This window comes from Cygnus olor, chromosome 6, assembly GCF_009769625.2.
Source record: "Cygnus olor isolate bCygOlo1 chromosome 6, bCygOlo1.pri.v2, whole genome shotgun sequence".
NCBI classification, from domain to species: Eukaryota; Metazoa; Chordata; class Aves; order Anseriformes; family Anatidae; genus Cygnus; species Cygnus olor.
Genome location: NC_049174.1, coordinates 19,633,906 through 19,648,690, shown reverse-complemented (window position 1 = coordinate 19,648,690; position 14,785 = coordinate 19,633,906). Strand labels below are relative to the sequence as shown.

Here is a 14,785-nt window from a genome sequence, read left to right as displayed (position 1 = left end):
GATATAGTTTTTAGCTGAAAAAAATATAATTACAAGTTTTATGAAATTATAACTTCAGAAAAAATATTTTAAATTACTATTTTACACTTTATAAAACAAATCCAAAAGTGCCATAATTTTGTTTGGAAGTTTGGATTTTTTTACTTATGATTTAATTTATGAGCTTTTTTGCTTAATGTATTTATCAGTTTTATACTATTTCATACCATGCCAACATCAGGTGTAGTCAATATGTGAAAACAATAATTTCCAGTGACCTCATAAGGTGACATGATATCATAAATCATTCTTGTAATATTGTTTCAAAACTATTAGAAGCAATTCCTTTTAGTGGTGGAACAGTTTGTCTTTTCTAGGTCAGCTGTTTTCCATTTCAGCTGTAATCACATAAATGTATATACGTCACGACTACTGTCATGTAAAAATGTGACATAACTGTTGGACTATTCTTCAATTTAGCTTAAAAAGAGCAGCTAGTGATTTAAAACACAAGATTATATCATGATGTTCTTATTATGTTCTATCATTTTTGACAAGACAGTTATGATAAAGCCAGTTGCCTGTTGTACACGTGATTATTGCCCTACCATAAAACCACATAACTTCATATACTCACAATGTTATAAATTAACTAGAGACAAAACTTCTAAAATTCTTACAGCAAAATCTCCCCAGCTTCAATGTTCTATCAAAGAAAACCCACCTTCAGATGTTTCTAGTCAAGAAGATTTTGAAATTTGTCCTAGTCCTTACAGATTTCACAGGTCTGACTTTACAACTCCACAGAAAAAGGAATCTCGCAATACTGGTTGTAGCCTGTTTTTCGGAGAAAAGTTATTTTACATCCTCCTTTGTGAATGTTTCTGACCATCTGTTTTTCTGTCTGCCCACTCCCTTCCCCCTGCAAAACCAAACAAAACCAAAATAAAACCCTTTTGAACCCAGCAGACTGTAGTAAACCATATTTGACAGAGTAGCAGTCTTAAAGATCATAAGATTCTACCAGTTTGGTGACAATAAGTAGCTGTGAAAAGGAGATGCTCATGTTATCATACTGCCCGAAAGGTGGAGCATTAGCTCACCCTGTATTGGACAGCAGATATTCCAAGTGTGGCTAGGAAATCATGAGTGCTGAAACTCCAATGCAAGTATCATTAGGAGTCTATGCTTTTCTAAACAGCAAAGAATCCAATTTAGATGCTCAAATTCATGGGTACTTGGGCTTCACTACAGTGAAACACATTGAAAACAATGTTTTGCTGTTGGTGTTCTTTGTGATTCAATTGTCTGTCTTCTAACATTAAATGTTACCATTTATTCTGAACTTACTGTCAGTTTTCACTGCTTATGGCTTTTGTCTTCTACCTGACCTTTACCAGAGATTTAGATATCAATGTGCAGAATGCAGTTGTCTTGCTAAGATAATTTTGAAACACTCCCATATCCTTCCCCATGGACATGCCTGTTGTTCTGACTTAGGTCATTGATGTTTACTTTGTCACATGACCTCTTAAGATGTTAGATGTTGTCTGTGCTGATAAGGCTTTTTTACTGGCATATATTTCAGTGTTTTCCGTTAACACCCTTAAAACTGAAATCAAGCTGCGTCCTTTTTTCTCTCATGTATTAGTTTGAGATGTGTACTAGTGCATGTACACCACTTTGGGCTAAAACATCACAGATTACAAAACCATACTGAAATTTTTATGGTCGCCCGTATGGAAATCTGTCTCCCTTTGCACCATCACTATTTTGAATCTTGTCTTCACAGTTTTCTGTTTTGATTTCTTCCCCAACACAAAATCCATTTTCTTGATCTATTACTACTTAGTGCTTAATTTCCTTTATATTTTGCATGCAGTCTCCTAAATGTCTCCTGAAGGTAAGACACACAGCTACTTTATTGAAAACTGTAATCTTTCAGCAATTACTTTTAGTGTTCAGTAGAATGGTCTTAAGTCAGTCAGTTTTGGAAATGATCATATGGAGCAAAGTCCAGGAAATGTAGCACAGGTGCTGACAACAGCATTATCTGGTTTATACAAATGCCACCTGGTCAGAGCAGATGGTAAACTACCACAATGCAAGTGAATGCTAAAATGTTGTTAATGCTCCATGCAAACAGGATGCTGGTTGATTTTCTTTAATTTTGTTGATCTGTAATATAGCAACACAATCTGCTTGTGATTGGTAACCATGGTTATACTCATTCATAAATTCTGGTTTCATTTTGATAAGAACAGCTGTACTGACAATATAACTAAAATATACAAGAAGCAATATGTTTGCTGTCCATGTATATCCTCTAAAAATAACTCTTGTGATCTCTACAGAAATGCTGAAAAAGTGGTATTTGAAGGCAGTTCAGCTGGGTGAGACTGCTGAAATTCTTGGCATCAAAAGTGATAATTCAAAGTAATTAATGGTAAATACAACACCAGATAGGAAAAGACATACACTCTGTGGTTACCTACTCTGTTTGTTACTTCTTAATTGACAAGTACGTTTTTCCACATGTAAGCAAAATGAGGCAGCTTTTTGATAATTTACTTCCAGGTCATTACAAAAATAGTAACTCTTCTTATATAGAAAATAAGACCTGATGAAGTTCACTGCAATGATAACAAGATTAAGGAAGGCTTTTTAGAAATCGATTCATAAGGCATTGCATCTTGATGGCTGCTTCGTTGGCCTAGCAATATCCTATCGTGACAAAAGTGTGAAATCACCCCCTAACCAGAAGAGCCTGTCAGTCTAGGAAGACTTAGTAAATAAATGCATTGACAGTGGTCTAACATGTAGGAAGACAAACATGAAATACGGTTTCTTGCTTTGTGAATGAGTTTGGGATGCCAAGCTGTTTAGAAAGGAGCGATTTCTGCTACGGCCATAGAATTCTCAGCCCTGAATACTCTGAAGTATTCACATCTGAAAGAATGAGCATAAGAAAAATCATACCTAACTCTCATGGATGAGGTGTGGTGGGTTTGCAGTGTTTCTGGAACACCTCTAACATCTGAGTTTTGTTTTCCAGGTTGACACAATGGAGGTTATGCGACACCCTGAGGAAACAACTAACATGAAGCGACAAACTATGGCTTCCTATTTTAGGGTACAAAAGTTAAATTTTAGACAAATAATTTGTTGATAAGAACAGCAGATATCTTGGAAATATTTGTGGGGTTGTGAGATCAAAGAGATAAGAGAATATTTTTCTATTGTGAGGCCTTTGTAGCCTGTAAATTCTCTTTTACTCCTTTTCTTTTTCTTTTCTCATACTGGTTCTTTTCTGGTGTCACCAGAGTATACTGGTAGTAGGATCTAGAATCTAGACTGTTTCCATCTAAAATGCTGAAGGTCTAGAAAAGGCCTTTTTATGAACAGAAGACTGATTTTGTGCAAATAGTTGCCATTACTAAGGCCTTCAGCTCAGGCATACCTACTTTTAAAGGCTAGGATTTCGCATTTATAATAATGAAAACAATCCATCTTTTGCAAGCACTGTTATAAATCAGACAGATTGTTAAGTTTTTAGCAGTAGTCCAGCGTGTTCAAATCAAACAGGTAAGGAGAAGGCAGTGAGACTGTTGGAACAGGCAGATGAGGAGTCAGGAACCCCTCATGCCAGTTGAAGTCTGTTGGTTGATATTATTTTCTTGCAGTCATTACAGACAGAAAAGTTTTGAGTAGTTGGTCCTTGGGCTGCAATAACACCATGCGTAATGGGGGAAGCACACAGTGCTGTGCGTGCCAGTGTGAGTCAAAGCTTCATGCCATGTATGAATACCAGTTTTCTTTTCCATGCAAAGTAATATAAAAAAAAGGTGCAGGGGCAGCTGATATATACTGAGGTGTTGCCCCAGTGTGGAGAATAGAAGGACAAGTATCCAGACTTGGGAACCTGGAGGTATCATTACAGAATGACAGAATGCCAGGTTGGAAGGGACCTCTGAAGGTCATCTGGACCAAGCCCCCTGCTCAAGAAGGATCACCATGGTGTCTAGTATAGCATGAGTGTGCTCTTGCAAAGACCTACATGTCAGCTGTGTGGGGACTAAAAAAAATTAAAACATAGTGAGTCTGAAAATACACCATGATCTGAATGCAGCCCGCAGTCAAGTGACCACACCCAGATCCAGTCAGTTTGGAATTGTATGCAACTTCAAATTGAGTGTATTTGCAGCAAATACTGATCAAACAATAGGATAATGAGGTGAGGATAGAGCAGAAGCACCAATATTTTCGTTTTAGTGTAAAATGCAATAGACTAAATTGTTTTCTATATTCAGGTTGGATAGGGCAAGAAGTAGTCAGCCCACATTTCAGCTGGAAGATTTAGGTTAGCTGTTAAGAACATTATGAATAGTTACAGTAATGTGGCACTTCAGTAGTTTACCCAGGGAGGTTATGCAGTCTATATCAGTGATTCTGAAAAACAGATTAGACAGAGTTGTGTCTGAAATGATACTGATACATCCAGTACTCTCTGTGGGAAGAGGACTGAGCTGATGACTTCTTGCAATCCCTTTCCCGATGATTTTCTGTGATTTTTTTATGATTGCCTGTTTCACAATAAAGCCTGTTCTCCTGTTGGGGATATTTGTTTGATCCAATGTGCCTACAGTAGAATTATAGTTAGGACACTTGTTAATTAAAAAGTGTAATATGGGCCTTCTTAAACTACAGAAATGTAATATAAGGAGAGATGAAGAGAAAGGGGTGAGAAATAAAAACTAGAATCATAATTTGTTTTTAACAATTGAACACTTTTAATAGGTTCTGGTTTTAGACAAAAACTTAAAAATTCATAAAAATTTTTAATATGGATTAACATTAATGTTACAAATTGGCGTATAATCAATCATTCCATATTGTTTACAAATATATATTTCCTGCTTATATAGTTGCATTGCAATTTTTGATAAGTCTCTATATCCTTTTTTTTCCTCACTAGTATTCCCTGATGGATCTTTTATCCAAAATGGTTGTTGGACAACCTCACTTTATCCGCTGCATTAAACCTAATGATGATCGAGAAGCACTAACATTTTCTCATGAGAGAGTTCTACTGCAGCTACGATATACTGGAATTCTGGAAACTGTCAAAATACGTCAAAAAGGATATTCTCATCGCATCCTTTTCGAAGAGTTTGTGAAAAGGTAAGAATTCTATAACATGGCTCTTGTTTTAAAGCTCCATTCAGTAAAATACATTCTAAGTTTAATTACGAAAGGTTCTACAAACGTTGGTTTGTACATGTGTGGCCTGATTCTCTAATGACAGTAGTAACTATCAGATAAAGACTACATGACAGATTGAGAGCTCTAATGGAGAAAAGTCAGTGTGAGACCAGCAGTGAGCACTTAGTATTCAGTAGCAAGACTGTCTCCATGATTCCTTCAGTAGAGGCAACATGTGAAAATGTGCATCATGCTCAGATAATAAAAGGATTTGGAAGGTCAGTGAGCTTCAGCCATCATATGAATAAGATTCACATGCTTAAGAATGAACTGATATAAAAATTTTGTTTTAAAAAAAACCCTGTCTGATGAGAGTGTTAATTTCAAGCTTGAAAATGTTAGTTATATAAAAAAAAAAAAAAAAGCCTAGGAATATTCTAGAGAAATTTTCATCAATATTGATTTTAGATATAACACATTGTAAAAAATGGTTTAAAATATTTTTGTGAATAACTTATCAAATTTGATTTTTTTACATCCTTTAGTGCATACAGGAGTCATACTAGAAAAATCTAAGGCGTGATTTCAAATCTATGTCATACTGGGGTAGTTCCTATGGAGGCTCATTATGTAAAAATATTTACCACTCCCTGTCCCTTTTCTCTTTTACACCTTTTTTATTCCTTTTCCTCTCACTCCTTCCCCCCAACTTTTCCCCAGTTCTTTGTTATCTCAGGAAGTGTGTAAATTCAAATGAAAAAGCAACTTGTGCTCAGGATCAAGAGTAGTAATTGGAAAGGTCAAGAGCTTGTGTCTGTATGTTGAAATAAGCCTAGTAATGAATGTAGTGTTGTAACTGGAAAAAAATATATTCATGTGCAAGAAAGATCTCTGACTTAAGAATATTCCTCGTAACAGCTTCCTCATAGTCACGTATCTTGGAGTTATTATGAATTATAACCAGATCTCTGTTGACATGAACCCTTGTCATGGCTACTGTGTACTAGCTTTAATACTGAAAGAATCCATGTGTCAAGAGGTTTTAAATCTGATTCAGGAAATAAGGTTTATAGTGTCATTATGGTTTCCTCTAGAGCTAAAATACACTTTTTTGTGTGTAGTGTTTACTGCTTACCAGTCTGTAAGGCTGATAATAATGGAACAGAAGTAGTGCCTTCAAGCAGTCAGCCCTTCAACAGTAGGAACAAGTGGCAAATGGCTAAATCAAGCCTTTAGTGATATCTTCTGTACAGGAGATTGCTCATTCAGACAACACAGAGTTAATGAATCTGCTGAAAACAAATCATTCATATGATGCTAGAGGGAAGTAGCTGATTATGGTTTTGAGAAAGAAGAGACAGAGTTTCACAGGCCTTTCTAAAAACCCAGGGACCGAGTATATTCATGTGTGTAAATCAGTCATTTGAGCTTGTGTATCTGTGGTCCTTGCACTGAGAAATGTTGAAGAATAAACTTTAATCAATTCATTTTTAAAAATTAAGAAATTTTCTGATTTGTAATATATTAGTATGCTAAATTAATATGTAACAGAAATACACAACAGATTTATATCTGAGGAAGGATAACTAACGTGTTCATTTGTCCATCAAAGCAATTTCATTCTCAGATATGATTTCCCCCCACCTTCCATTTGTGTGTTACATGACTAATTTTAGTAAGGTCACACCATGCGAAAGCAGTTTTAATAAAGAGATTAATTTTTGTGATCACTAACACATCTTTGCAACATCCCAAAGAGGCTGAAAGGGGAATTATTAACCTTAACTTTTATCCAATTTACACATAAGTGAACAAAGATTAACTCCACTGAAATTAGTGTAAATTGAGAGGAAATTAGGCCTCCTCTTATCAGAAGAATTTTCTCATTTAAAAATGAACTGAATTTGAGTACAACCTTGAAAAGTAATGGTAATAAAAGCAGCATCAACTGTAGCTTTCCGTTCCTGCAGATAAAGGCAAGTTGTGTTTAACTTCTTGTTGGATACTCCCCACCTTTTTAGTTCAACCTGGTGCAATTCCTTCAGGAAAGAAAGTCAATACAAGGGAAGTGGGTAGAGATCTAGCAATTTGACCACCAGCATAGATGGCTTTCTGACTGAGTTCAGAATATAACTGAGGAGTGGGAGGCGTTATTCTTGCTCCTTTTTTCAGTAAAAGCTTTATTTTTAAACAAATTCTGTTCCATTATACTCTAGAAAAAAATGACGAGCACTGCTTAAAAAAGGTAGAAGAGGAAACATTTTTTCTTCCACTTAGAGCCATGACTAGTCAAGTGTTTTTAGGAAGTAAGTAGTTGAATACATAAAAATGTTTGAGAAAACAGGTCAAATGCTAAACAGATTGGCACTTCTTTGTTCATAATCAAAAAGACATTAGGCAAGTAGGAACAAGAGTTTCAAAATGTCAGTAAATCTGAGGATATCAAAGATTTTCTAAGCGAGCAAGTTAATTGGTATTTTGATCCTTTTGAGTAACTTAACAACAAAATGGATGAGCCAGCACTTTTTCTCCCTTGATGTTATTAAACAAATAGGTGTGCTTCTTATCTGCTGGTTCAATAATGCTGTTTTGTAAACTCTTAGCAGGAAATATGAGGACAAAACAGTCAAAGGCAGTCAACAGTACCATTCAGGGTTTATCAGGTGGGAAGTAAACAAAAGATAAAGCTCCAAAATGTTACTCTTTACTGTCTTCTGTTTTCATGTAGAACAGATGATTTCACAGTGTTGCAAACCTGGAAGTTAGTGTATTGGGTTAAAAAACAGGTGGTGAGGAGAGGACTTAGTTGTAACTCATTCATGCAATGGTACTTTAGCCAAGGGTACAATCATCTGTTTTATGTATATAAACAAACATATTCTTTTACTTCAAGTAGGAAAATGTAATCTGCAGCCCCTGTAAACACTGTGGACTTATCAAGTCTTAGGCAATTCACTGGCCTTGTCTCACACCCCATACCGTCATGTGTCTGTCTTATGTGTTTGCTGTGACAGCACCATGTCCCCTTTCTCAGGCTGGAATCCCAGGTTTCAGACACAGGTTATTAATCTGTTCAGGTAGCCAGGTGTGCCTGGCTTGCAGGGGCACATAGGGACCACGCACTGCACAGCAGCTGAGGGAGGTGTGCTTTTTAGTGGGGACCTGCATTGAAAGTCCCACTAGATGAGACACTCCTTGCTATATCCCAGTGCCCAGGCCCCTGGAATTTCACATGATGTGATGTAATGTCCTGGTGTGTGCTTGCTACATATCCCCCAGCTGTATACGGTCTTTGTAATGCAGCATATACTCTATCATGCGTTGAAAGATAAGAGACTTGAGAGTCTAGTGGTGCTAAATGTTGTCAGGTATCAAGTGCCTCATAAGCACACAGGAGTGTGTTGAGAAGTTTTGTACAAGTTTCATATAAGGATTGTATTTTTTTCTTTCTTTGTACTTCTCTGCCAGTTTACATTCTGCATTAAAGTTCTTTGTACAGCATTAGGATGCAGGGTGCGCTTTTCCTATGAGTGCCACCTTCTTTTTAATAGCCAGGTGATGTTATTCAGATCATACACTCGTGACAATACCAGTGGTCTTACTGTAACAATGATCCCAATAAGGTTGGTTCTGCTTTTTTCAATCTCACAGAGCGCATTTGCATAAGGTCACTGTTGGTACACCTGGTACCAATACAGTCTCTAAATTCTCTGTGTTGCATTTCTTCTGACATCTCTTCTGTCTTGTTTATTATTAAAAATCAGGGAAGCACTGAATTAAATTAGTAGTGAACAGATTTGCTATAGAGAAAAATAAATGCTTACTCTTACAATGGTACATTCTAAATGCAAACTTTTTAACATTGAGTCTAATCTGTACCGAAATCCTCCAGTGATTTTTGGAGACAAAACTTGGAAAACCTATGTATTTTGATCTTACTATAATCCATGGAAGCGTTTGTTATTTCTTTTAGTGGTTTTAAGGTTTCACCAGATCTGTATACTATTTCTGTACACTTCACATATGATAATCTACTGTGTCTTCCACATCTGCTTTCTAGACTCCTGTCATCCACAGAACACTGGTAAAGAGTTGCAGGGTAGAGAAGGTCCAAAACCTCTGGGAGAGAAAAGTCTGACAATCCCTTACAAATTATATATACAGAAAAGACTAAATTATGCTTTCCTGGGAGTATTTCCTTGATCTGTGATTATATGATGATTTACAGCATGTGTTAGGTATCTTTTACTGACGAGTATTATAGGTGTTTTTTAAGAGTATTGTAGATGTTTCTGTCATTTTTCAGTTACATTTTTTGATTTATACTCTCAATATGGAGTTCAATGTAATTAATTTTATAAATTCTACTGGGAAAGTTTCTGAAAGAGGTAAGATACAAGCAATTCAAATTAGGAATTTATGAAAGTTATTGAAAGGCTCTTTCAGTGCTCAAAAACATGGTGGTTGTTAATATTATTATTTTTTTTAACTTTCCAACTCTAGGGCTGAGAAGAAACAAATGTCCTTTAGAACATTGAGAATACCCCTTGCGAGGCTGAGGGGGTTCTTGTTAGGAAGGGATTTTTCCCTTCTCACACCTCAAGCTTTTCACATATCATTGTCCATTTTCCACCTCAGGCCAGCATATTTTAGTACAGATTCTTTTTAAAGAGAAAAATGGTTAATCATTACTTTGGTGACATAATTGTGTAGAGCTGGTTCTGACTTTAAGTCTGGAATGGAAAGGGAACTTTAGTAAGAGACGCTGTTACAGTAGTTAATGGTGCTGTTTAAATGCTCTTCAGTGATCACTTCCACAGTTCACCATTAAGAGTTGGAGAGGAGAGAAATTGAACTGTTCGTTTGCAATCATTTTATCTAAGCTAAAACCACCAACACTAAAATGTCTTGACCATAATCTGATAGTTAACACATGGCATCATTCTGAAGTTTTCCATGCCTTAGCATACTTGGATGTCTTCAACCTTAAGTCTGCATGTCCTAGCTTTGCAATTGTTTATCTGGGGATAAATTCAACTTTTAAAAAACTTTCTTTTATGCCTAATTACCGTTAAGTACAGTTAATTCCACTCTAATGTATGTTTTGCACAAGAATATTATCAACGTCCGTGCAGGATAGTTTGTAGAGCAGTATAAGAACCATTGGTTAAGAAATACATAATTTCAAACAGAGTTTCATCAGCTGAGAAATCAGTTCTTCTGAGGGGAAATTACTTCTCTCTTACTGCTACTGGGAATGTGATTAGTCAAATGCTTTTAGGAAACATAGTTGAATATTTCATGTTTAGGGAATTTTCAAGCAGAACGGGTAGCTCAAAAAATAATGTTTTTGCACAGATATGGCACTTAAAGATTTATTGTCTTTACTTCAAAACAAATGAAATCATATAGTACTTAAAACAGTAGTACCAGTTACACAGAAACACTACAGTTTCTTAATTATGACCAGGATAATTTTTTTTCTGTAGTCACTCAGATACTCAGGATTGTTAGTAAGAGTTACCATGCGCATCAGAAGAAGAAAATCCTACCAACTTTATCCTTTGTTCATGTCCACCAGTATGTCTCCAATCTCATGCAAAGTTGTTTGTAAGAGTCCTTATGGCTATTATTATATTTAAATGTAGCAAAACAGTGCCAAGATCCCATTTAGATGGTACCTTATTTAAGCACCAGGAACAGCATTACTTTAACCTGCAGCCAGTTTAGCAAGCTGCCTCGGGAGTAAGACTATCATTCTTTCTTCTCTATATTAAGTCTTTCTTTCACCCTTGTATTTATTTCCAAAACAGGGTGTAAAATTGTTTCTTTATCTTGAATTCAAAATACTTCAAGGTAGATTTCATAGTGTATGTCCTTCAAGAGTATTTTTGTGCATTTAGGACATAATATGAATGTCTGAATATAAATCTAGTGTCAGTTACAATTAAATTACCTGTATTTTTCTGGTAAAACTAAATTGCTCATTGCTCTTTCATTAAGACCTTCTGTGTTGATGTAACAACACATGAAGGACTAGTTTTTTTTTTTTTTAAATAGACATAAAAACATTGGTTTAACCTAGAAGATCACTACAGTGTTCTGGACCATGGTATTTTCTGTTGGAAGAACAAAAACAAATGTGGAAATAAAAAAGTAGAGTTGTGAAACTTTCATCCCATGTGGAAATGAATAATATTTTTAGCCTTACCTTTCTACAGTTAAGGATCTGATTTCTTCTGTTGGTGAAATGATGTAAACAGAGGTCGCTCTCTGTAATCTCAGTACAGTGGATTTACATAAGTATGATAGAAATGTAATTAGGCCACTAAATCAACATGAACATAGTTGTAGTTCACCCACAGGTTTGGTTTTCACTACCATTTCACCACGTATAATATTTTAAAACTTTCACCAGATACATTAAGGTTAAACATTTTACCTTCCTCCAAAATATTGAATCTGGTCTATTGCCATACAAAGATCTTAGATTTGGTAGAATAGTTTTTTGACCCTATATGGCATGAGGTATGTTATGATACAGTGAGCACATAAAGTCAAATTACGTGTGCATTTGTAGTTGGTGATTTAATCATGAAAACAGACAGTGTGTAGAAAACAAAGCATTTGCTTGTCATTGATAAAACAGTAAGGTTTAAAAATTACGGGGGTTTCCTTGACTATTTTATTGAATTAGTGCTATCTAAAAACTGTTCAATGGTGTTAAACTATAACATGTCTTAAAAGATGTATGAACAAGCAGAAAACTGATATTAGCATTGACTTGAATCATCCTTCCTTCTAAGAAAGGAAATGAACTGCTTAAGTTATGCATATGTATAAATGACAAGGCTATCTGAACGCTTTTGAATCAAAAAGCAATTCATAATCGGTGCAACTTCCCTGACATATCTGCCAAGCATGTGATAAAATTGCACACTATTGCAAATTGTTTGGGGTATGTATATTTTAAATCTGAGTTTTATTAGTGCAACTTGGAATGTTGTTTGTTTTGTGAAAACAGACATCAATAAGTTGAGTAATAAAGTGGAGGAAATGTGCTTTTTTTCTTTTAAATCCACCACATTTCTCCATACCTGCTAAATGCCATGACTGTTAGTATTTTGAAGGACTTGGTTAAAGAATTTGCAATATCATCTTATTGAGAAAATTACTGCATTAAAAACCTTGACTTGGTAATACATAATCTCCTATCATTATTCAGAGTGGGCAATGTTTCCACTTGGTGAGTATCTATGTCTCTGGTCCAGGACTGATTCCAGTGCTTCTTCCTTCAGACATCATTTTGTTCCCCTTTGATCTTTATTGACTTTTAGTGGTTCTTTTTTCTTTCTTGTGACAACTGGAGCTAATCTCTAGAGATTAACTGGAGCTAATATTTGAAAATCATATTCTCCTGATAAAAAAAAAAAAGTATTGCCTTAAAAGTCTATTTCCATTCTTTATAATTGCTTCTCTGTATTTTCTTCAGTATGAGGTAGGATTTTTTCTTGCCTCTATGTGGCTGCAGAGGAATCTGTCTTTGAGGTTCGCTGGTCAGATTCCTCTCTTTATTTCAAGGAACAGATGATGGTTCTTCCCCATGCTAATAATTAGGATAACAGTTTGCTGAACCTGCCAATTCCTTTCAAACACGAAGTAAATAGAGAAGCTTCTGCAGAAGTGTAACTTAATAAAGACCAAGAAGACACATGTTGGTTCATAAATGAGAGATGAGGTGGCAGTTGCTACCATCTAGCTGTGTACTTGTGGCAAAATAACCTTAAATTTTTAAACTAACTGTCCATGGTCTTGCTGTTACGTAGCATAATTGTCTGCAATAGTGACTTAAATACTGTAAAAACATCCTTCACAAACGCATGGTGGCTTTACAGGCAGTGCTTGTTGCAGTCATTCCTCATGTCTGCTCAGTTCAAACATGTTTACATCCCTTTTTCATTAACTATTTGCACCATAATTTTATTTCACATAATTGTTAGGGGCTGTTCATTTCATGTGAACAAGGGAACATGAACAAAACAAAAGTCAATGTTGTTTACCATGGGCCTGATCTGAAGGCCACTAAAGTTCATTGTAATCATTCCATTAATTGTTTGTCCCAATCAAACAGAAAAAAGACACGATGCCTAATGACTTACATAACCACAGAAATCCTTCTGCATATTAAAAATGATTAAATTCATATGAAGAGGAGTTCACTTTTTTTCCTTAAAATAGCTGCTAGTTTTGTTTAACCGTCAGCATTGGTAAAAATCCTTGTTGATAAGGTAGCAATGCCAATTGTTTTAATTATGCATAAATATGACCTCTTCCAGAGGTATGAAACACAGGTGAGTATTCAGGCAGTCTGAGCATCTTCTGTAAATTAAGATTGATATGAGAGTTGTTTTTACTGTAAACTAATCTTTATTTTTCGCACACAGTAGCAGCCTCTCAGCATCAATATTCAGTCATTATCACTAATACAGACTGTGTACTGCCTGCCCTACTAGTACTAGCCTTTCTCTTCGCAGACTGAATATCTGCAGTCATTCTATTAGTCATACTGAAAATGGAAATTACCTAGGTGCCATTGATGGAGGTGATCTTGTTACAAGCTCAAGAACCCTCGGACTTCTTAAGTGGACCTCTGTTTCCCAAAGAATGCCAAGGCCACTTACATTTCTTTGTGAAAAATGAGCAATGCAAGTAACTAACATACTGAACGATTCTGTTGATGGAATACCCTCTCTTGGCATTTCTCATGAGAAACGGACCTCAGGTCATGAATTACCATATCTTTGGTGTCTTTCTCCTTCTTGGATATTACTATTTGACTTTTTCTCCCACTCAGAAATCTGTAAAGGTCCACTGAATACCAGGTAGTAACTGCTTGTTCAGCAGACTTGCAGATTTGCAAGTATAGCTTGCATATGTAACTGTGCAGAAGTATGCCACTCTGTAGATGGTGTGCTTATTTTACACACATTATGCAAAATGTTTTATTTTGCCATCCTTTCTTGTACTCTGATTTCTATCACTTTTCATTTTCTCTGTTGTTCTTTCACTCATCTGAAAAATTCAGAGCAACCTTGGGTATTTCCTAAGTTGTACTGGTTTGTGAAAGACCTTTATATGTACCCCAGATGGGGATCTCTACAATGCAGCAGATTCTTGTCACCACCCTAGTAAAAATTATTTCCCTTTGCCATGTATATTTTCGAACATAAGTCCAGGACAGCTGATTTATGGAAAGAGTATTGAGTATAAGTAAGAATTTGGCCCATGAGTTCTGGAGATACAGCTCTATGCTAGAGAAGAACAGTGAAAGTATATATTTGTTGTTGAGTCAACTCTTTCTTTGTCATTTGGCTTTGCAGGTATTACTACCTTGCTTTCAAGGCACATGAGACTCCCCTTGGTAGCAGAGAAAACTGTCTTGCCATTTTGGAGAAATCTAAATTAGAAAACTGGATTCTTGGGAAAACCAAGGTAGAATGCGCTAACATTTATCAAGGATAGTGTCCTTTTAGCACAAAACATGTCTAACAGTGGTTTGCAAAGTACTGCATAAATGAAGAAAAGAGCAAGGAATTTGTTCCAG

General features: G+C 35.8%; 1 protein-coding gene across 10 annotated transcripts in view; it reads left to right on the top strand.

The window, feature by feature from the left end:
* The window catches only part of MYO3B (myosin IIIB), a 213,926-nt gene that overhangs the window by 122,931 nt on the left and 76,210 nt on the right, over positions 1–14,785 (top strand). For 9 of the 10 annotated variants that reach the window (XR_005821290.1, XR_005821291.1, XM_040562175.1 and 6 more), the window contains 4 exons: positions 1,862–1,882; positions 3,035–3,112; positions 4,955–5,160; positions 14,562–14,673. Coding sequence is in view for 8 of the 10 variants with exons in the window: in XM_040562175.1 (XP_040418109.1) it covers positions 1,862–1,882; positions 3,035–3,112; positions 4,955–5,160; positions 14,562–14,673 (417 nt within the window). In the remaining 2 variants the exon portion in view is untranslated. The remainder of the gene's footprint in view (positions 1–1,861; positions 1,883–3,034; positions 3,113–4,954; positions 5,161–14,561; positions 14,674–14,785) is intronic. The other variant, XM_040562180.1, reaches the window with a different exon arrangement.